This window comes from Cydia pomonella, chromosome 22 (genome assembly GCF_033807575.1).
Source record: "Cydia pomonella isolate Wapato2018A chromosome 22, ilCydPomo1, whole genome shotgun sequence".
NCBI classification, from domain to species: domain Eukaryota; kingdom Metazoa; phylum Arthropoda; class Insecta; order Lepidoptera; family Tortricidae; genus Cydia; species Cydia pomonella.
The window spans coordinates 11,907,298-11,930,307 of NC_084724.1; the positions used below are offsets into that span (position 1 = coordinate 11,907,298).

At 43.9% G+C, this 23,010-nt stretch overlaps 1 protein-coding gene across 1 annotated transcript in view; it reads right to left on the reverse strand.

Moving 5' to 3' along the window:
- The window catches only part of LOC133530438 (microtubule-actin cross-linking factor 1, isoforms 1/2/3/4/5-like), a 164,446-nt gene that overhangs the window by 124,015 nt on the left and 17,421 nt on the right, over positions 1–23,010 (reverse strand). The window contains exons 3-9 of the mRNA XM_061868349.1: positions 15,360–15,553; positions 8,625–8,710; positions 5,432–5,619; positions 4,670–4,801; positions 4,177–4,346; positions 3,511–3,732; positions 2,896–3,100 (exon numbers count right to left, since the gene is read on the reverse strand). Coding sequence (XP_061724333.1) covers positions 2,896–3,100; positions 3,511–3,732; positions 4,177–4,346; positions 4,670–4,801; positions 5,432–5,619; positions 8,625–8,710; positions 15,360–15,553 — 1,197 coding nt within the window. The remainder of the gene's footprint in view (positions 1–2,895; positions 3,101–3,510; positions 3,733–4,176; positions 4,347–4,669; positions 4,802–5,431; positions 5,620–8,624; positions 8,711–15,359; positions 15,554–23,010) is intronic.

Genomic DNA, 23,010 nt, shown 5'->3' on the forward strand with positions numbered 1-23,010 from the left:
CCGAAAGCAGTTGCGAGAATGCTTAGCCGTATTTTCCACTATATGATCAAATTAGACCGTATCTAATTGCTATAAGGTTTAGGATTAGTCTGACAGAGCTAGCACGACTTTATCCCTATTACCTTTAAACGTAGATAGATAGATAGATAGATAGAATACTCTTTATTGGCACACCTCAGTAAAAATATACAAGAAAAATAAACCATTGATTAAATTTAGAGGCAGACAACAGGCGGTCTTATCGCTAAAAAGCGATCTCTTCCAGAACGTATGTAGATCTAGGTGATAAGAAATGCTTATAATTGATAACAAAGGTCATCAACTGGTCGGTCAGCCCTGTCAGCGAACCAGCTACGTGGGTAACTCACCAGGCGGTCCTTGCACCACTTGGTGGCGTCGTGCAGCTGCTGGAACAGCGGGTCGGCGTCGTGCACGCGCGTCTCCAGCACGGTGCGCGTCTCGCGGCGCACGGTGGTCTGCTGCACGGGCATTAGTACTCACCAGGCGGTCCTTGCACCACTTGGTGGCGTCGTGCAGCTGCTGGAACAGCGGGTCGGCGTCGTGCACGCGCGTCTCCAGCACGGTGCGCGTCTCGCGGCGCACGGTGGTCTGCTGCACGGGCATTAGTACTCACCAGGCGGTCCTTGCACCACTTGGTGGCGTCGTGCAGCTGCTGGAACAGCGGGTCGGCGTCGTGCACGCGCGTCTCCAGCACGGTGCGCGTCTCGCGGCGCACGGTGGTCTGCTGCACGGGCATTAGTACTCACCAGGCGGTCCTTGCACCACTTGGTGGCGTCGTGCAGCTGCTGGAACAGCGGGTCGGCGTCGTGCACGCGCGTCTCCAGCACGGTGCGCGTCTCGCGGCGCACGGTGGTCTGCTGCACGGGCATTAGTACTCACCAGGCGGTCCTTGCACCACTTGGTGGCGTCGTGCAGCTGCTGGAACAGCGGGTCGGCGTCGTGCACGCGCGTCTCCAGCACGGTGCGCGTCTCGCGGCGCACGGTGGTCTGTTGCACGGGCATTAGTACTCACCAGGCGGTCCTTGCACCACTTGGTGGCGTCGTGCAGCTGCTGGAACAGCGGGTCGGCGTCGTGCACGCGCGTCTCCAGCACGGTGCGCGTCTCGCGGCGCACGGTGGTCTGCTGCACGGGCATTAGTACTCACCAGGCGGTCCTTGCACCACTTGGTGGCGTCGTGCAGCTGCTGGAACAGCGGGTCGGCGTCGTGCACGCGCGTCTCCAGCACGGTGCGCGTCTCGCGGCGCACGGTGGTCTGCTGCACGGGCATTAGTACTCACCAGGCGGTCCTTGCACCACTTGGTGGCGTCGTGCAGCTGCTGGAACAGCGGGTCGGCGTCGTGCACGCGCGTCTCCAGCACGGTGCGCGTCTCGCGGCGCACGGTGGTCTGCTGCACGGGCATTAGTACTCACCAGGCGGTCCTTGCACCACTTGGTGGCGTCGTGCAGCTGCTGGAACAGCGGGTCGGCGTCGTGCACGCGCGTCTCCAGCACGGTGCGCGTCTCGCGGCGCACGTTGGTCTGCTGCACGGGCATTAGTACTCACCAGGCGGTCCTTGCACCACTTGGTGGCGTCGTGCAGCTGCTGGAACAGCGGGTCGGCGTCGTGCACGCGCGTCTCCAGCACGGTGCGCGTCTCGCGGCGCACGGTGGTCTGCTGCACGGGCATTAGTACTCACCAGGCGGTCCTTGCACCACTTGGTGGCGTCGTGCAGCTGCTGGAACAGCGGGTCGGCGTCGTGCACGCGCGTCTCCAGCACGGTGCGCGTCTCGCGGCGCACGGTGGTCTGCTGCACGGGCATTAGTACTCACCAGGCGGTCCTTGCACCACTTGGTGGCGTCGTGCAGCTGCTGGAACAGCGGGTCGGCGTCGTGCACGCGCGTCTCCAGCACGGTGCGCGTCTCGCGGCGCACGGTGGTCTGCTGCACGGGCATTAGTACTCACCAGGCGGTCCTTGCACCACTTGGTGGCGTCGTGCAGCTGCTGGAACAGCGGGTCGGCGTCGTGCACGCGCGTCTCCAGCACGGTGCGCGTCTCGCAGCGCACGGTGGTCTGCTGCACGGGCATTAGTACTCACCAGGCGGTCCTTGCACCACTTGGTGGCGTCGTGCAGCTGCTGGAACAGCGGGTCGGCGTCGTGCACGCGCGTCTCCAGCACGGTGCGCGTCTCGCGGCGCACGGTGGTCTGCTGCACGGGCATTAGTACTCACCAGGCGGTCCTTGCACCACTTGGTGGCGTCGTGCAGCTGCTGGAACAGCGGGTCGGCGTCGTGCACGCGCGTCTCCAGCACGGTGCGCGTCTCGCGGCGCACGGTGGTCTGCTGCACGGGCATTAGTACTCACCAGGCGGTCCTTGCACCACTTGGTGGCGTCGTGCAGCTGCTGGAACAGCGGGTCGGCGTCGTGCACGCGCGTCTCCAGCACGGTGCGCGTCTCGCGGCGCACGGTGGTCTGCTGCACGGGCATTAGTACTCACCAGGCGGTCCTTGCACCACTTGGTGGCGTCGTGCAGCTGCTGGAACAGCGGGTCGGCGTCGTGCACGCGCGTCTCCAGCACGGTGCGCGTCTCGCGGCGCACGGTGGTCTGCTGCACGGGCATTAGTACTCACCAGGCGGTCCTTGCACCACTTGGTGGCGTCGTGCAGCTGCTGGAACAGCGGGTCGGCGTCGTGCACGCGCGTCTCCAGCACGGTGCGCGTCTCGCGGCGCACGGTGGTCTGCTGCACGGGCATTAGTACTCACCAGGCGGTCCTTGCACCACTTGGTGGCGTCGTGCAGCTGCTGGAACAGCGGGTCGGCGTCGTGCACGCGCGTCTCCAGCACGGTGCGAGTCTCGCGGCGCACGGTGGTCTGCTGCACGGGAATTAGTACTCACCAGGCGGTCCTTGCACCACTTGGTGGCGTCGTGCAGCTGCTGGAACAGCGGGTCGGCGTCGTGCACGCGCGTCTCCAGCACGGTGCGAGTCTCGCGGCGCACGGTGGTCTGCTGCACGGGCAGGCGCACGGACGACAGGCGCGGCAGCAGCCGCCCCGTGAACGCTTGGCGTGCGCTCAGCCAGCGGTCGTGGATTTGTTGTACGCTGGAATAACAAGCATCACACGTTGCTGATAACCTACAGGTTTCCGAATAGGAGAGATGAAAACATCTTTGCAGGTTTCAAACACCAATACCATGTTTGCGCAGATTGATAAGGGTTTACAGCTGGCAAAATGAGCGCATTTCGGGGATACGTGTAAATTTTTCATGATCAAAAATGTCCTGCAGGTTGGTATCGCAGGGCTAAACCGAGTATTATAGAAAGTGTCGATCACAATAGATTAGTAATGGTCACATCACCACGATTTAATAACACACGTAATGCAAATGTTAACAATAAACGCGCAAAATAGATGAAGTAACGATCCCTATTTCTTTGACCAAAAAAAGAGGCACATGAATGACCAACAGTATCATCACGAGGCTTTTTGTACAGAAGGGAAACATGCTCACCGTCGCTGTAGATCAGAGGCCTGCGGGTAGCGGCCCTCCTTGAGCGCCTGCGCGTCCTGGAACATCTCGTGAATGGTGTTCTCCATGGTGCGGAGCTCCTGCTCGATCTGCTCGGCCGCCATCTTGGCCTCGGCCGGGTGCACGCCGCGCTCCACGCGACGGATCTCGCTCTCGATGTGACGCTCCACGCTGTCGAGGCCGGACTCTGTTTGTTTGATGTCTCTGGAAGAATATACGAAATACGTAGGAAAGGATATTAATGTTAGCACTCTCTAAATATAATCTGGAGCTAATGGAATGGAATTCGAGTTAAAAGAAATGTCAGAGGAAGAAGAATATCTTAGTTTAGAAATCTGTTCCGAAGGTTTCCAAAAGAAATGGGTAACTTTTCTGAGTTTGGTATAGTTATGGTGTTCAGAAAACTGCGATAACAGCTGACGACACCCGAATGAGAAAAAGAACGGCAGGCAAAACTCATCATTGTGGAAATCCATTTAATTCTCTGATCGTGTAATCCATATTTATTTAACACTAGCCATAGTTCTTCACCCTATATCCTTCTTTTTTTTCACTCCAAAAACAAAAGAACAGGCAATTGAGGAAGGCAGAAGCGCAATGCATCCAACCTTCCAACCATGTAAAACTAGATGTAGAAGTGAGTGGTACCTGTGCAGTTTCTCGGCCCGGCGCTGCAGGCGCTCGAGGCGGCGGATCTCGTCGGCCAGGTCGCGCTCGCGCTCCTGCTGCGCCATCAGCAGCCGCGCCCACGCCTGCTCCAGGGCCTCCGGTCGGAGCGTCGGTTCTATGTCGCATTCTCCCACCGATTCGAAATATTTCTGGAATGCCATAATCGGTGACTTTACTACACTGTGTTTATGATATATAATGATTTTTTTCTTTAGAATCAGAATCAAAACACTATTTATTTAGAATTATTCTTTAGAAATTTGTCTTCTGGTGTATCAGGAAGGGAGTTGCGATTCAGCCTGTGCCTTGTGTTTGTGCTGCGTGTAGTGACAGGCGACAACTGATCACCACACTATATCTTTTTTTCATCTCCACGATAAGCCAGTCGGATATCCTTTCAAGAATTGGCCTCTCAGTTTTTATATACCATCCGAAAAGAACTATTGGAAGAAAGTTATTGATATACACTAACCTCTAACTCCCTGTACTGGTGGAACAACTTCTGCTTCTCCCGCTGCCTGATGGGCACCTCTTCGCTGCGGAACCGCGTGCTCTCGCTGAGCAGCTTCTTCATCTCGATCAAAGTTGACGGGAAAGCACGGTCCTGGGGAACACAACAACATTTTAGACTTTCCAGGACAGCTCATTGGGATCTCAATAGGCCTTCCTGTCCGTTGTCACTGCTAAGAAGCTAGTGAACGCCTTTTACGTTGTAAAGTTTCTGGTATGCCATTGATTATTCTTGTACTGCGACACAGGGTGCACATAAAGGTCACAAGTCAAGGCATTGTTTTTTCGGAGTCGTTGTAATATCATATACCTGCAGCAATGCAATGTTTTCGTGCAGATGAACGTGCGTGCGATGGTCATTAAGATAACATTTGAGCCGGGTATACTTTTAGCAGTGGAATATTCTCGAACAGACCAAGAGGAACATTAAGATGAATTCTTCAATCGAGGAACATACCCGCAGAGCGCAGTTTTTTCGTGCACCCAGGTGCTAAATCTGCTCAAAAGTAAGAAGAGATTACTTATTTAATGTCCTAAATCCTCAGGATGAGGCCGAGGGCGTCCAAAGTGCGCCGCCATCTAGATCGATCTTGTGGCAGCGTTTTCGCTTTCCTTGAGGGTTCCACTTCAGGGTTTGCCTCGGTATGTGGTCAAGATCCCTTCGGAGTGTATGCCTAGTCAAAACTTCAAAAGCTAAGAGGTATTTTTGAAGTTAATGAGTTACCTGCAGTAACGCAATGTTCTCGTGCAGCCAGGCGCGGTGCGCGGCCGCCTGCTCGGTGTAGGCGGCGGCGCGGCGCTGCGACTCCGCGTCGAACAGCGGGTGCACGGCCGCCGGCTCGGGGAACGTCTCGTACAGCGACGAGATGTACGTGATGAGGGACTTCTCGTCCGGCTCGTGGGTGTCCACATCTGGAATTAATGCATACGTTATTTTATATGAACCGCAGAAAGGTTTTTTGTTTGCTAGTTGCTTCGTCGACAATCGATCAATGTAGGTACAGGTACAATTACGGATTTTAATTGTTAAGCCATTTCAGCTTCACTTTTCAATGGAGATGTCATAGCGTTAGTATTGACAATAAATCAGCTTGAACCGTAGATGGATCACAAATCAAAGTTCGTGACCGTAAGGTTTGCACGACAAAATTGGCTTTTGAATTCAATTCAACATATATAACTAGAAGGAAAGTAGCCGTAGGTGCTAGGTGCTTAGTACTGTACCGGTTGTATAAAGAATTTTCTTTCTGTCAGATGTATACGATTGATTGACCTTTGCAATAAGAGTAAGGATCTGATCTTAATGGAAAAGTGATAAGGTAAATAGGACTATAGTTTTCAGTAAGATAAAGAAAAGTAGCTACTCTTGAAGCAGCTTGTAGAAGCGATACAACAAAATCCTTTGTCTATTGGTGATTATGGATTTATAATATACATAGACTGAACTCTGATTTTACCACCAACATACCAAAACTATCTAAGAAGTCTCTTTTTACGCAAGCATTTTAAAATCCATTAAATCAGTCACGGTGAGTATGCACCTAACCGCGGCGGTTAATTCGAAAAGATTTGTTATCTCCGGGGTCGCCACTCGCCGACAAAGGAAGGCTGTGCGATTATTTACGCCACGCGACAACACATACGTGCCCAGCCGCGAATCGGTACGGTTTTAGCAATTTACTGTAAGTTCGAGTCGCACTGAAGATTCCGTATATGCATATATCTCTAACTTCATTAATTCTAGCACTAAAATATAAGTGAACTTTTTGCGGTTATGATCCCATTGTAATTATCTCAGGTAAAAGCCAAGCCCCGGATAGAGACCTTACACATTTTTTTTTTGTGTTCTAAATATGATATCAGCATCGACTGAGTTCCCCCATATAATCAAACCATATCTCAATAGGGATGACCCATACCCGTGATATGCCAAAAGACCGGCTGCTTCCGAAACCACATTGCCAATACGATAGAGTACATAAACACATCGAAAAAGTTTTGTAATGGCTTAGTCTAGAAATTTGTGAATTAATAGTTTATTGATTGACAGTAAATGCAATATTCGTCCAAATAAGTTTTTAGCTATCGCTAAAGGCATATCAACTATCCATTCTCTGTTTGAACGTAAAGAATACTTTATTTTTTATTTATAAATCCTATATACCTAATACGTCAGTACGTAAATATTTGTAACGTTATGTATCATGTCTCATTCTCACATAAATCAAGTTCAACATGTTTCAACTTGGAACAAATATGCTTTGCACTGGTTATGGGTGTATTTTTTGCGAATGAAGTCACGCGAGGCGGCCGTAAACAATGCCTCGTAAACTACTGCGCAGATCTCACGGGGCAGGGTTGCCAGACGCGAGGTCTGTAATGTTTACTTGATTTGTGAGATAAGAAAGATGCCTGATACAGGTGAAAACAGTAGGTACCTAGAGCATCAGTAACGTAAAACCCGGTTAATTTTTAAAGGTATTGTACATGTAACACATAGCTACTCTCTGTAAATGTAATATCAACACGTTCCTCGCCGTGAAACCGTAATTACATCTAATAATTGAATCTATTTCTCTACTAAAAATATAGTATTTCAATTTCAACGCGCTGAAATAAATTGTAATTTGTCAACCCTGACCAACTTACGGCCACTTAAATGTCTTGAAATTGTTTGAAATCGTCCGTTCATTGTTTTTAAGTTAGTATATGGGTTATAAAATGTTTATTGCACTTTGTATGTTTTCTAGCTTATATTTGTCATAACCGCCGTAAATAACGCATAAGACAACAACTTATTTGTTTAACTTACTTATTTATTAGGAAGGCTTCACATTTCTAAACAAAATACCATATAAGTTATTTTAAAAAGTTGCTGAACAAATGTTGGTGAGTTTGAGGAGTCCAGCTAACAGTTTAATTGCTCCTGTTACAGGAAACTCCCAGTATAATAAGACGTACTTAAATGGTTTGTAGCCACAATAAAATTACGTAATCTAGAGGTTTATGCCCCGACATACATGCATCGAATAAAAACACTGTAATATTAATTAACGAGCGTATATCAGATGTTTTTGTCCAGTTAAACCTTCACTTCCGAACCGTACGCGGTGAAGCGTCGCATAATCGATTGTTTAGCATAATCGCGATCAATGAATCGATGCACCGGCGCCCGCCGGCGCGGAACCGTTACGATACGTGGCTAGGGCGCTTGGACAGGTGAGAAGGACGAGGGAAGCATATGGTACATACACAATTTTATTTGTTTAGTGCTCGTAATGAGTAGGAGAAACCTGTGCTTCTATCCATCAGTACCAAAGCCATTATATTCTAAAAGCAACATTATTTATGTTCAAGCGATCTGCTTTGTACGGAAATTTCGGCTCTCTGGCCACCTTGTACCTAAGTACATCTAATTTTGGCGATGTGATGTGTCGCGATGTGTGAGCTTTAACACTCTAGAGTCCCGTCATCGCCTCAATGGTCGGCCATGCCCGGCGAGATAATTGTTGACATGTGAGTCGTGAGCGCAGGACGTTGCCCGCAACGCTGACATGTCAATAGCTGACCTCAGGCGTGGGAAGCGGAGAGCTGGGACGCGTGAGGAGTTGGGTTGTCAAATTAGGTTGGCGCCTCAAATTAACTTGCTTTTATTTCCATTTTTAACCCTGCAGCAACATTTGGTGTAAGGAACTGAAGGTTATATTGATATAAATGCTTTGAAATAGACTTATCAGTTTTATAGATCACATATGAGAACCATCGCAAATTTTGACTTAAAACACATATTGGTGATTTAAACCTTCTACCGGATTTTCACATATCCAACATGAACCTTGACCATACTGACTCTTTCCTTCACTGCTTTATATTGAAATTTTTTAAGTTTGGATATTGAAGGGAAAACGTCATCTTACCTTCGGGGTCGAGTAGCCTGGTGACTCCATACTCCTTCTCGACCACGTGGAACGCTGTCTCCAATCGCTCGCGGACCTGCCTTGACCTGGAGAACGAAATGTCTCATATTAGTAATTATAAGCAAACATATAATTAGTATAAGAACAATGAGACGAAATTGGCATGTCATGTGAACGCATAATGTTCGCAGTGTTTGAAAATTGAAATCTACTAGTTTCAGAGTCAGTTTCGCTATTTGCTTTCGGAAGATACAAGTATCATGCAAAATTGTATACAAAAAAATCAACTTAAGCTTTAAGCTCACTTAACTTAGTGACTAGATGTCGCTTTCCATCAGAGAAGGGTCCTTATGTTTCATGTGCAATAAGGACCATTTTATCAGAATTTCTGTTGGAATTTCAGACGAACAACTCCTTATCCTTATTTAAGTACTGACGTAAGAATATCTCTTTGTGAATCTTTAATACTGTCAAAACTCAACTATGCTGATACTGTCATAGGTGGATGTCTATTGTACCAAACAAAAAAGCTAATGCAGCGGCTGCAGAACGCATGTGCACGTTTTTGTTTTAATATTCCACCTCGAACTCCAGTGGTCGCGGCAAGCGAGCAAGCTGGTGGTGTGCACAGTTAAATTGCTATTTAAAAATTACAATTAAAACGTGTTAAACAAAAGTATAACTTGTATCGGTCACAGAAGTGCTATTTTGGTGGAAGTGTTGTGTGGACTTGCGACGTTGCGTTGCCGAGTTGTTTACGACTTAACTCGCTCGGGAAACAAAGGCCCTAGCAACTGGTGACAATACTGCACCGTACTTAAGTGCACTCTAATCACTTAACGATACGGATTAAATTAGAAGTTTCTGTACCATGGTGAGTTTACTACGATCACCTTCAAATTCATGTGGCAGATCTGAGCCAATTTTGTCAAATTTAGAAGACGATGCTACTTTCTTAGAGAAGCGGCAATTAACATCCAGGAAACGTAAAGAACCAGATCCAGACTCTTCAATACGCGACGACATTCAACTACTCCGAAATGAAATTAAATCTTTATTTACAACATTCTCGAACACGCACAATGCAAATATGAGTACAATGCAGCAAGATATGAAAGAAATAAAGGATCAACTCTGCGACATTAGGACGTCAGCGAACAAAGTCGTCGAGGAACAAAACAAACTTAAAACCGAATTGCAACAAGTTAAATCTCAGTGCGCCCAGAATGAAAACCGAATACAATCTCTAAAAACTGACTTAGATAGTCTAAAAAGTTCGCAATCACTGACTTCGCAACTACATGCGCCGACTTTTACCTACGATCAAGTTATCGGAGAACTCCAGGACCGTACTCAGAGGCAAAAAAATATAATTATTTTTGGAATATCGGAATTACTGACGGGTGACAAGGGTGATCAAATTAACTACGATGCTTGCGAGGTATCAAATCTTATTAGATCAATTGACGAAAATTGCCCCGAACCGTTGAAAATATTTAGGATTGGTAAACAACACTCGGAAAAAAAACGTCCCATCAAGGTATGTTTTGAAACCGAACACACAGCGTTAAATATTTTACGTAAGAAAAAGGAATTACCGACCGGAATTAGAATCCATCCAGATCAGACTCTGAATCAGCAAAATCATATAAAGCGACTTAGGGAAGAATTAATTCAACGTCAAGAGAATGGTGAGAAAAACTTACGTATAAAGTATGTTAGAGGTTTACCAACCATAATTACACAACAGCCAAAAAACTTCACGGCCCCCACCCCTCAGAATTGACTGCTAACGCCGACAACCCATCAAGTAAGTCAAATAATGCCAACTATTCCGTCCTTGGAAATTACCAGAATATGTCCAAAGGCTCGCAGTCTCTAAACTTTCTCTACGCTAATGTTCGTAGCTTAGTCACACCGGGCAAAATCGAAGAATTACAGTGTATTCTCGAATGCATACCAAAAACAACACACCTGATTTTGCTCACAGAAACATGGATCAAAACAGAGACGGAAGCCAGACTTCTACAAATACCTGGATACTGCCACTATTATAACATAAGAACAGACTCCATAGGTGGCGGGGTTTCGATATTTATTCTAAATAGTATTGAACATGCCGTGACGTTTCAAACATACACAGGTGGAAACAATTTTTTGTGGATATCAATTTCAAAGCTATCGCTTAATATTGGAGTGGTATACAGACCGGGAAGAACAAACTACAACAATTTCATAACAACTCTGGAGGAACAACTTGAAAACAATAAGAGATCTATAGTTTTCGGCGATTTCAACATCGACCTTTTGTCCAACGATCAAACCACATCCCAATACATTTCTACAATAGAAGAATCAGGATATGCTATTTTAAATAAAATTGAAGCGTGCTACTGCACCCGAGAGACTGCATCATGTAAAACTATCCTTGATCACGTTTACACGGATCTAATCGAGGACAGCTTTAATTTTCACATTATAGACTCTGCCATGTCTGACCATAAGCAGATATACGTAGAGTTATTAAAAAGAAGCCCAAAACACAAACAAAAAATAAAATACGATTCTGTGGACTATACCAAGCTCATAAAATTAATGGAAACGGAACAAACGACTTTTGGTCAAGACCACGACTATTCGAAGTTTGATAACAGTATACAAACTATAATCACACAAGCAAAAGTTACGAAGACGAAAATATTGAACCTACCAAAAGAAGACTGGATCAACAGTAATATCATTACACAAATAGCATTACGAAACACGCTATGGAGACAAATGAAGAAAGAACCAGACAACGAAGAGATACGCAAGCGTTTTACCCAACAAAGAAATAAGCTAACTCTTAACATTGCTAGAACTAAAAAACAATACTACCATGACGCTTTTGAAAAATGTAAAAAAAATCCTAAAAAAACGTGGACCCTTATAAATTCATTATGTAAAAACAGAATAAAATCAAATTACATTCCCCCTAAACTTCAATATCAAGACAAACTAATAACAGATACTAAACAAATTTGCCAGTGCTTTAATAAATATTTTACTACCATAGGCTCAAAATTGTGTGATGACATTCGTGTCCAATCTACAAAATCAAACGAAAAATGTCCAAATAAAAATTACTGCATACATAGACTAGACTCACTAGCGCTAACATCAATAGATGAAGTATCTAAAATAATCTCTAATTTGGATCCGAATGTCAGCGCTGGGGTGGATACTATCAATGCAAAAACCCTGAAATGCATAGGAAAATACATTGTTAAGGAATTGACTGACTGTATCAATGTGTGTTTTGGTAAAGGCGAGTTTCCCGATTCTTTAAAAATTGCTAAAGTATCACCGATATACAAATCTGGGTCAAAAACAGAACCGGGAAACTACCGTCCGATATCAGTACTGCCTATAATGTCAAAAGTGTTTGAAAAAATTATCCATAACCGACTATTTTCCTACTTAACTTCCATAAAATTTCTGTTTGATAGACAGTACGGATTCCGACCTAAAAGTAACACCTTATCGGCCACAGTTGACCTTGTCACTAAAATAAAGAATAACATAGACTCTAGAAACATCGGGCTTGGAGTGTTCGTCGACTTAAAAAAAGCATTTGATACAGTCAGTCATCCCATGCTCCTAGATAAACTACGGCATATTGGAATAACTGGCAAGGCTTATGGCATTTTTGAATCGTATCTGAAAAATAGATATCAAGTAGTAAAGTTAGGTGAATATCAAAGCGATCCGTTACCTATAAATTGTGGCGTTCCGCAGGGCTCAATTTTGGGCCCTCTGCTCTTTTTAATTTATATAAATAACCTCCATGAAGCTGGATTACAAGGACATCTTACCTTATATGCGGACGACACGTGTTTATTTTATTTCGGCAATTCTGTACACAATATCTTACAACAAGCACAAAACGACTTAGACTTACTCTCTAATTGGTTCCAACAAAATTTACTTACCATAAATACCTCTAAAACGTGTTATGTAGTATTTGCAGCCAAAAACAAAAATATCGAACAAATTCAAGATTTATATATAAACGGAGATAAAATATTAAGAAAAGACTATGAAAAGTACCTAGGTTTGACTTTAGACAGTAAACTTACATGGAAGCCACATATAGCTAATATAAAACCTAAAATTACATCGTTAACAGCAGCAATGCGCCACATAAGTAGTTATCTTCCAAAACAAACTCGTGTCAACATTTATAATTCTTTGATTAAGCCTCACTTAGAATATTTAACCGAATTATGGGGTAATGCAGCAGCGTCCAACATAAAAGATCTTCAAATTGCACAGAACAAAATTATTAAGGTCCTTTTTCATTATGACTATCGAACGCCAACTAAAACATTATACGAAAAAACAAAAATAATGAACCTCAAACAAATATACTCGTATAAAACCTGTATCCTAATACGTAAAATATTAAACAACGAAATACAATCAGAAATTAAATTTAGCAAAAAGAGTAAATTCCAAAGGATGAAACTCAGAAATGCTGAAAGCCTAGCCTTACGTTTTCCCAGAACCCGATATGGGACTTGTAACTTAATGTACGATGGTGCCAAATTGTATAATAGTCTACCGACAACCATAACAGATATAAAAAGTTTCAGCAAATTCAAATCGAAATTAAAAACATACATAAAAGACAATATTCAATAATAAGACTTTAGTTATCTGAACCTTATTTAAAATCACCTCGCATACTCTATAGTACTTCCTTTAACCTAATTATTCATGTGCAAACTAAAGATGTAAACAACTAAACATAAACATATGTACTTACTAATTATTAAAGATTTAACTAATCTATCAAATAAGTCTGCATGCTTGCTTACTGCTAATATATTATATGTATAGTTAATTGTTGTCTTATAAGTGAAATTTTGTAATTTCTTCAGACAATAAATACTCTTTAAACCGAACTCATGTAACTCCTTATTTAAATAATAGTGGGTTAATGAATATGGAATCGCGACGTTCGCTGCATTTTGCTTGCATGCTTTTTGGCATTATAAAGACCATGACACCCCTCTACCTCTATGAAAAGTTAACTTTTTCACAGCGCCATATTAGGGGAGCCGTTCGTTTTATTTGCCCAAGGCACAGCACCGCAGCATTTCGTGGCAGTTTTAAATACTCTGCCACGAAGTGCTGGAACAATATACCTCCACCTATAAGGAACTCACCGTCAATTAGTTCATTTAAATGTAAATTTAAAAAACATATTTTACACATACACAAATTATAAATATTGGGTATACTCCTGTGCCATCACTATGCCATGTACTAGAACGAACGCCTACCCTATAATTTATTTCGGCTTGTATGACGACTGACTGACTGTTTAGGTACCGATAATTTAAATAATTTATTTGTCATTGTAGTTTTTAATTGAATAATAATTATAGCCTTACTTGAAACTTCTGTACTTAAATATATAAAACTTTGTACTTTAGCGTGTAGCTGCGCTCTCTCGGAAAGGTTTCCACGGAAGACCAGCGTCGAGACCCTTAGGTGGTATCTTGACATTAAGCTGAGTGGAGACCTTTTCAGTGACGCTTAATAATAAATTGATTCTGTCGTCTCATGTATTAGATACTTAAACATAAGCGTTTTCTGAATAAATTTCTTCTATTCTATTCTATTCTATTCTATTGCACTTAAAACATAAGGAAACCTCTGTGATGCAAAGCCACAAATACGCAAGCTAAAAACCGTAAAACTATATAATGCTTCTCACGAAAATGTATAGTTGGCTAGACCAAATATTGTAGATGAGAAAAACATATCACCCAAACATGATTACGCCAATAAATAAAGTTAACGAATAACGATAAGTTGTTCCTTCAATAAAATATCAAAGCTGACGTCGTAAGTGTGTGTTAATGATCATTTTCACACGAAGTAAATTAGTCGAAGCTTTTATTAGCCCTGAGAAGAAAGCTTGCGATACTAACGGAATTGCTTGATGTTGCATGTTTACAGCACGGTAAATGTCAGATTCTGGACCGGTGCTAATTACGAATGAAGGCAAATGTAGTATATACTACTCGTATGCATATGTGATCGTTTTTACACAAATTGTGCCTTTATTAAAAGCTTTTATTTAGTTTCACCTGGCCCGTTGTCTGTAGGTAAGTATGTAATCAAATCTTGCACACTAAATTAGACCATTATTGAATAGAGCCGAAATTTCACATACATTTGAAAAAAAAAGAACAGTTCGCGATAATTTTGTAAAATGGCACGCCTTCACGCTCTATTAGTCAGATTAAACGAAGCATCGTTTCTGGTTCTATTAAAAGATGATATAGTCCCTCATGTTACAGAGGAAGTCACTTCCGATACGAAATATAGTAAGATGAGATCACGCGGAGCGTAATCGAAAGTAAATTCTTGGTTTATCCCAAGAATTAGCATGAGATATGATTAACAATACAACCAACAGGAGAATCTATGTATGTATGACGGAGTTGGAGAATCTATGTATATAGTAGAGGAGTGGATTCGAAACCATAACATACAGATTGAAAGTTATGCGTCTAGCGTCTTTTGAGTATCGGAGTCTAGTCAGCGCTAAGTATGGAAAAAAGGCATCGTTGCGCAGTTGCGCCAACGTTGCGTCGAGCAGCAGTCATAGAGTTGACTAGACGCTGACTCTCGGAAGATGCTAGTGTGGGCTGGCCCTAATAGTGATATGAAGATTCTCACCTGATATTACGCCAGTCTATCAGATCAGGCCGGTTCCTGTGTATGAGCGCGTTGAAGGCGAGCCCGTCGCGCCAGGAGGACGTGAAGTCCGTGACCCGCACGCCGGGGTACTTGGCCGTGGAGCGCCGCGCCCAGCTCAGCAGCGCCTCGCGGGCTGTCACGTTTGGTTCTTGGCCCACAACGATGTCAGAGATCTGAGGGAGAACAAAATCCGTTAAAATTTATTGAATTTGTCTCTAAAATATTATACATTTTATCAAGACAAATCTGAAAGCACAACTTGGGAGAGCTTTAGGAGCTTAATGTATACCCGTAAATAGACCGACATAAGGACACCGAAACGTAGCATATTAAAGCAGTGTCAAGGTTTTTTACGCTGTAGTCGATCCTAAATATTTAAGCAATCGCATTATTACTTCACGCACAGCAAACATATCTATCAACACAAACCCTAACAGTTCCTAAACTAGTGAGGGCCAACAACAATATTTATAATTAAACTTTCAAAGTAAGAGATCTATTTCGCAAAATCAAATTTTTTTTTGCAAATATACGCCTTAAATAGGATGAAAACAACACATTTCATAACCTACATACATTAAATTTATGACCTATGTAAAATGTGCGAGAAATCATAATGAATTGATATTAAACATATTTCAAAATCGTAAAATATTAATTCCATGTTGGCGTCAAATAACAAGCCTGAGAGCGTACGAGTATAATATAACTAAATAGAGATCTTAACATGTCTCGGAAGTTTCTACATTAACATACAAATGAACTGAACAAAGCCACCTGCAGCTTATTACAGATTTAATCTCGATTCGCGTGCTTTGGGAAAAAACTATGATGATACTGCCAACAATAGACCAATACCGCACTCGATGTTACAAGAAATTGAGTCATATCTTGGAGCTAATAGAGTATTATTAAAAAAATACTTGTACCTGATCATAATTAGCAGTAAGTACATACAAGATGCAAACGGGAACAATAAATAACAAGAAGATTACAGATAGGTTTTATAGCTATTAGTGTTTTTACACCGTAACTTTCTCAAGTTAATTACAGCAGTTACGACAACAGTCCTTATTAGGGAGCAAGGCTTACGAATAACAACAAAATTTAAAACAAAGGAATAAGCACCTCTTTTAGAATTGCGTAGTCAGCAAAGTACCTTTCTGACCAACCTAATGATATGAGAACGAGTACAGAAAGTTCTATGTTTATAGGTACATATTGGTGATACAGCCTTAATTAACCCAGGCCTTAATGCTAACAAAATGTCATTAAACTGAATTTTAAGAATTTAGATTTACTGCTCAAGTTATAGGAGACACAAGAGACAATAAACGCAATAATCGGTTCCACTCAACAGAGTTATGGGAGCAGAGCTCTACTAACCCACGATTACTTGGTTTTTGCCCGATTACCTCATATCGCAGTAGGATTGGCCGATACATTTCATATAAACAATGACGCCATCTTCCCACGGCTACAAGAATGCGCCTAAAAACTTAGCGCTTCTCTCAATTCTAACATCAGTTACATGAAAAAGGTAATTTAGACATTGTGTTGTTGGTAGCTAAAGTTCAAATTCTAATGACAATAAGCTATGCTAGGAGTCAAAGTTGCCTCGGAAACATTGCTCGTCGTTGCTGTATTCGATTACTAGGCAAGCATATAACAACGATGTTAAGCGTGACGCTTTAAACCTCATTTCATTCTTTTTGAGCATATTAAGTAATAACGAGATCTACGCATACAAATCAAAGAACTCAACTATACACGTATGCGAAATTAAAACTAACCGCAAGCTGTAGCCGTACCATATACAGCGATAACCGCACAAATAATGCAACAGACCAAATTCACCACTGTCACCTCAGCAATAAGACTCAATAGATCTAATGCGTCTAACTGAAACCAATAATAGCATGAAATTATGAGGAAGCGAACACGCACTGGATGTGTAATGGTCGAATTAAGTTCTAATTTAAGTCTGACTGGATAACCTAGGGTTTATTGAGGCCCAGGAATGTCGAAGCTATCAGTGTCTTATAAGGAAAACTGCAGCTGGCCCGAGCCTAGAGAAAAACACGCCCGTAGTAAGCTCCAAGAAGTAATCGGACAAGCAACAGTTATTTTAAGTGGTTTGCAATTCACTGCAGGAAAACGTGAAAATACGTAAAAAATTTGAAACTAATGATAGAAAAAAAATCTAAAGAATGCCAACTGGGCTGTTTACCGAATCCGTAAGTTCGTATTTGCAGATACTGATGTTTATAGGGGTGGGAACATCCTGCCATGTGTGTGGTTAATTATACAACCATATCCGAGGAATATCAACGCACCATATATGCAGTAGGCACCACGCTTAACGCGTGCAGCCTAATTATGAAATAATTATTAATAAAACTGGTTTACATGAAAAAAATGCATTTACAAAACGGGGTATCTACAAATGAAGATTAACTAGCATTCGACTACCATATTATTATAATCACAGAAAGGCCAATAAATCATTTTGATTGCTCCAATCATACAGGAGCTGGCATCGAAAAAGATGTCTATAATTTAAAGAAATTATACTTCAATTATTTCAATCATTTTGCTATTTTATACTGCTAATGACTATAAAAATAGTAAAAAGATTGAAGAGTCCAACTGGGCATGTATGTAAGTGGTACCTCGTAACTAATAAAAGGAATCGGTCCGTTTAACTCGCGCACCGTGGGTTCCGTACAAACTGTCAACTACCTCATCTAACAATAAACACAAAACCTTTTGACAGAAGTATACTAAGCATAATTGTGTAAAAGCACCATTTATCGGTAAATATCCTAACTATTTTGCGCGACCTGTGTGTATGTTGGTTTTTTGTCACTTTTTGTTTGGGAATGTTCAATTTGAGCTCTTACTCCCACTTGACCACGTAACTAGACTTATAAATTGTTCCCTCTTTATATTAGGCATTTTTTATACTTAATAAAAAAAACTTGTGTCTAAGTAAGCTTTCTTCATAACATCATAAATATTCCAAATTTCAAATCGATAGCTTAAGTAGTTATCGAAATATTTAGCAAGGGGACAAGAAGAGTTGCACCATAAGGGTTCCTATTGTACCTTGTGGCACGGAACCCTAAAAAGCTTATGATTTGAGCACAAGTACAGAAAGTTCAATGTTTACATATTTATTGGAAAGCCTATCTACGGAGCTGCTGTAAAATGTCATGAATCACGTAATTCCTTTATTGTTAACGAATCTCGGGCAGTGAACTCGGTGTCAATGCTAAATCGAATCGATCAGCTGATTATAGTTCATCGAACCGCTTCACCACTTGCCAAACGGCTTAGGGCATTCGAGTAGGTATCTACTGTACTGTAAGAGGGAATTTTGAATCTCAGCATAAGTCCCTCGTGACTTGAATACTAAGTTTATTCAACTACACATAAAGTCTCCATACTCTCTATATGTAACAATACATTTCAAAGAATTGTATTTCCTTTTAAAACAAAAGCAAACTTCCAAAAAAAAGTAAAGGTACACCTGTTTTGCTGTTGGGCATTGTCGCATCAAAAGAAATACCTGAAATACCTACGTGCGGACAAAAGTCGTTATAATTTGCATGGCAAACTCTTCACGCATTTTAACAAAGTTGATAGTTACAACGGTTATTTAAAGAAATAAGACGATGCTGCAACAGTATAATGCGAAAGGTTCAGTATACATATACATCTATCACATTTTTACATCCAGAGAAGTGGAAGTAGTAATTACCGTATACCTATGGATTGCAGAATGAGATAATTTACCAAAAAAATTTCCAGTGGCAAATTAAGGTCTCCAGATTTTTATATTTCGTTTTGAATTATGACAATTTTGGCGACACGGCTGGTGGATGGGACCGGGGATAAGAGAGCTGGCAGCTTCCTCGCCCAACGCTTGAGCATAGCGATCCAGCGAGGAAATGCTGCCAGCATCCTCGGCACCATGCCACGGACGGGGGCCCATTTTAGATTTAGATTGTTAGTTTTATAGTAATTAAAAAAAAATAACTGGTAAAAAACCCTGCTTTTTCAATTTTTTTCTCTTCTGCCAAACTGCAATGCAAGACAGTTTGTTGGCAGAGGGAACTCCCTTAAAACAGATGGGTTAGCTTATTGCCTAGTTAATTAATAAGTAAGTACGGTAATTCAATTTTGTTTAATAGAAACGTTTAGTTTAGTTAATTGTAGTTTATTGGCATAATTTGAATTATTATGCTTAATTTTATCGAATAAAGTTTTTACTATAATAACAATATTGACGATCAGTATCAAAATTGCATTTCGCGTTAGTTATTTGCTTAGAAAAGTCATCATAATATTCTATTGAATACCTACGCTGTGTTTCTTCGCTGTTTCTTACGGGTTTTCAATTGAAATACAGATCCCTAAACCGTGTTTGTTTGCGCCACGACACCGAGGCGAGGCGCACGTGTCCAATTGTCAATGTCTTTGTTACCGTTCATTCAAGAGTCTACACCAAGATTGATGGATCGCAAAACAATGAATGACTATCGATCATGTGTTTTGGTAAGGGTCTATCACGACTTCTACATGTACTAACCAAACCTGTCAAACTGCCCCAAGGTCGGTATCGGATTTCATATCGATAAATTACGAGATATCTTTTCGATTGGATAAATATTACTCGACAGGGCCACAGAACTAGTATTAAATCAATTTCCAGCCGATCCAGTACGACCTTATAGCTGCACTGGTCTTGAATTGCAGTGGAAACTAGTTTTCGAGTGATCGGATCAAATGAAAGTATCATTATCATAGCAAATGCCATGGGCAGGGGAATCAGTCCATGACGCTGGACGTATGAGCATTGCACGCGGACATACTTTCACTGTCTATACAAACGTTTGCTAATGTGTAATGTGCGAAGTTTTTGTTATTGACATCTGGCTTGTCCATTCAACTACTATATTTGGCAACACTCGAAAACATGCATGGCTAGAATGAAACAAGATTGAATGTTAGTAGTTTTTTTATACCACGTCGCTGGCAAACAGGCATACGGTCCGCCCGATGATAAGCAGTCACCGCAGTTTGAAGAACCCTATACTGTAGCCCCTCGGGAAAACCTCGACAGGGAGCTCATTCCACAGCCGAAGCGTCCGCGGGCGGAAATTCCTCTTAAACCGCACAGTACGCGACCATTTAGGTTCTGGGTGTGAGGATGAACAACCTTTTTTTTTTTTTTTTTTTGACGGAGTGGGAATGCATTTACGCACAGTGTGTGGGACTCGCCGCTCCTTTCCCCTCTCCTGGCAAGAGGGGGGGAGAATTGGCCCTACCCACTAAACCCACTCCGGCGTTTCACCCACTTGCCGTTTATGAGGGCGCACTGGGATCGATGACATTCCACCACGGCGCCCTCCGGCAGCCCCGGCTTATCGCCAAGGCACCCTTATAATGGAGGGGGGGATCAGAAACGCTTGATCCCCCTCCCCCGACAACGTCTATGGGGCCGTGCAGTGCGGGTTTGGTACCCGCTGGCCCTACTAAGGCTCGAGGCGAGCATGGGCTCTTCGCCCTCGACCCTGCCGCCTGCGACGGAGAGGAGGCGCATTCGCAGATGCTTCTCGCTCCCTCTCCGCCTTCTCCTTCTGCGACATGACTTTTTCGCAGAAGGAGGCCACCGCTTCCCATTTCCTCTCGCTACCCAGCATCGCCACAATTATGCTGTGTAGCGAGAGGTCCGCAACCCCCGTCACCGCCCTAAGGGCCACTCTTTCCACGGCCCAGCGATTGCACTCTTCCAGAGTGTGCTGGGCCGTGTCATCCGCTGCGCCACATTCGTTGCACTGGGGCCCCGGTTCCCTCTGTATCTTGTGCAGGTAGTGTCCGAAACAGCCGTGTCCGGACACTACCTGCGTCACCCTGAATGTCAGGGCCCCCTTCCTTCTCCCCAACCACTCATCCATTACTGGGAGGATAGCCCCTATGGTTCGGGTTCCATAACGGCTATCCTCCAAGGCATTCCTCCATCTTTCCTTAAGGCGCTCCGCGGCTGCTCGGGCCAACCTCTCCACCTCTCTCGCATCTGTGGGCTCCCCACGCCTCCTGGCCTCCGCCCTCTGCCAGTATCTTTCAGCCAGCACCCCCGCGTCTAGTTCCCACTCCGGAGTGCCGGCAAGGAGGCATGCCGCTGCGTGAGAGGTAGTGCGGTAGGCCCTCACCATCCTCTGGGCCATGAACCTCTGCGGCCGACGGAGCAGTGCCTTCGCGCGTCTCGTCAGCCGTCCGGCCCAGATTGGCGATCCGTAGAGCGCCATGCTCCGGACTACCCCCGCATATAGACGCCTACATGGGGCATTCGGCCCCCCCAGATTAGGCAAGAGGCGGCCCAGAGCCGAGGCAGCACCCACGAGACGAGGAGCCAGTCTCGCAAAGTGCTCCTCAAAATTCCACTTTCTGTCCAGGACAAGGCCCAAGTACTTGATGTGGGCCTTGACCTGGACAGACTCACCCCCCACCCGGACTCTGGTGCCCTCCGGCAGCTGCCCCCACCCCCATGGTCGCCCGAGGACCATGGCCTCGGTTTTCGGCAGGGCGACCCGAAGCCCCAGGAGTCCTATGCGCTGCACTGTAAGCTCGGTGGCCACCGCCGCCCTTCTGAGCACTTCCTCTAGCTCCTTTCCCCGCACGGCCACTAGTGTGTCGTCCGCATAACACACGGTGACCATGCGGGGAAGCTGCACCCCCCGGAGCACCCAATCGTAACCGAGGTTCCACAGGAGAGGACCCAGGACAGACCCCTGTGGAACCCCGCACGCCATAGCCCTCGCGCCCCGGATACCCCTCTGCTCATAGAGCACTAGCCGCCCCGTCAGGTAGTGCTCTACAACACGCCTCAGATAAGGAGGCACTCCATGGTAACGGAGTGCCTCCCCAATGACCGTGTAGGGGAGAGACCCGAACGCGTTGGCGATGTCCAGCGACACCGCCACCACTCCCTCCCTAAGGAAAGGATGAACACCCTGCCGACGGCGAGCGGTGCGGTGATAGAAAACGGCCGAGAGTTACTCGTGAAACCTTAAGCATTTAGGCTTATTTATCGCCAAACGACGATAATCCCTGAAAATAGTCTAGCATAACAAATGTATGCAATTGCGGTTGTTGTTAAAATTTAGGACAAGCTTAAGGCAAAATGAGTAAGAAAGTAAAAGAACAGCTAAACAAAAGGAGTCAAAGTGCCATCCTTAAGTTAAGGCCATCCATCCACGCTTACGAAAATGCTAATTAGTCCGCACGTTACGTAAGACAGTACCAACCAGGTGCCCTTTAAACGAATTAAGACTAACCATTTTTGGAGACTAATACACCCTACGAATCTTATTTTGATAAGCTTGAGGCTATTTTGATACCAATAAGCAGTTACACCTGGATTAACGGTGTATGTTGAATTCTGAGTTTTAAACCATTAGCAATAAGGTAGCGGCATTAATTTGTGGGTTAGTATAGATGCGTGGATACGTGGGTGTACTCTCGGAGGCTAAAGAATCCATGATGTCATCGGGTAGTGTGTCAGGGCCTTCACTTAGTCGACACTTGGCTTTTTATTGCATATCTGATTGCTTTATAGGCTTTT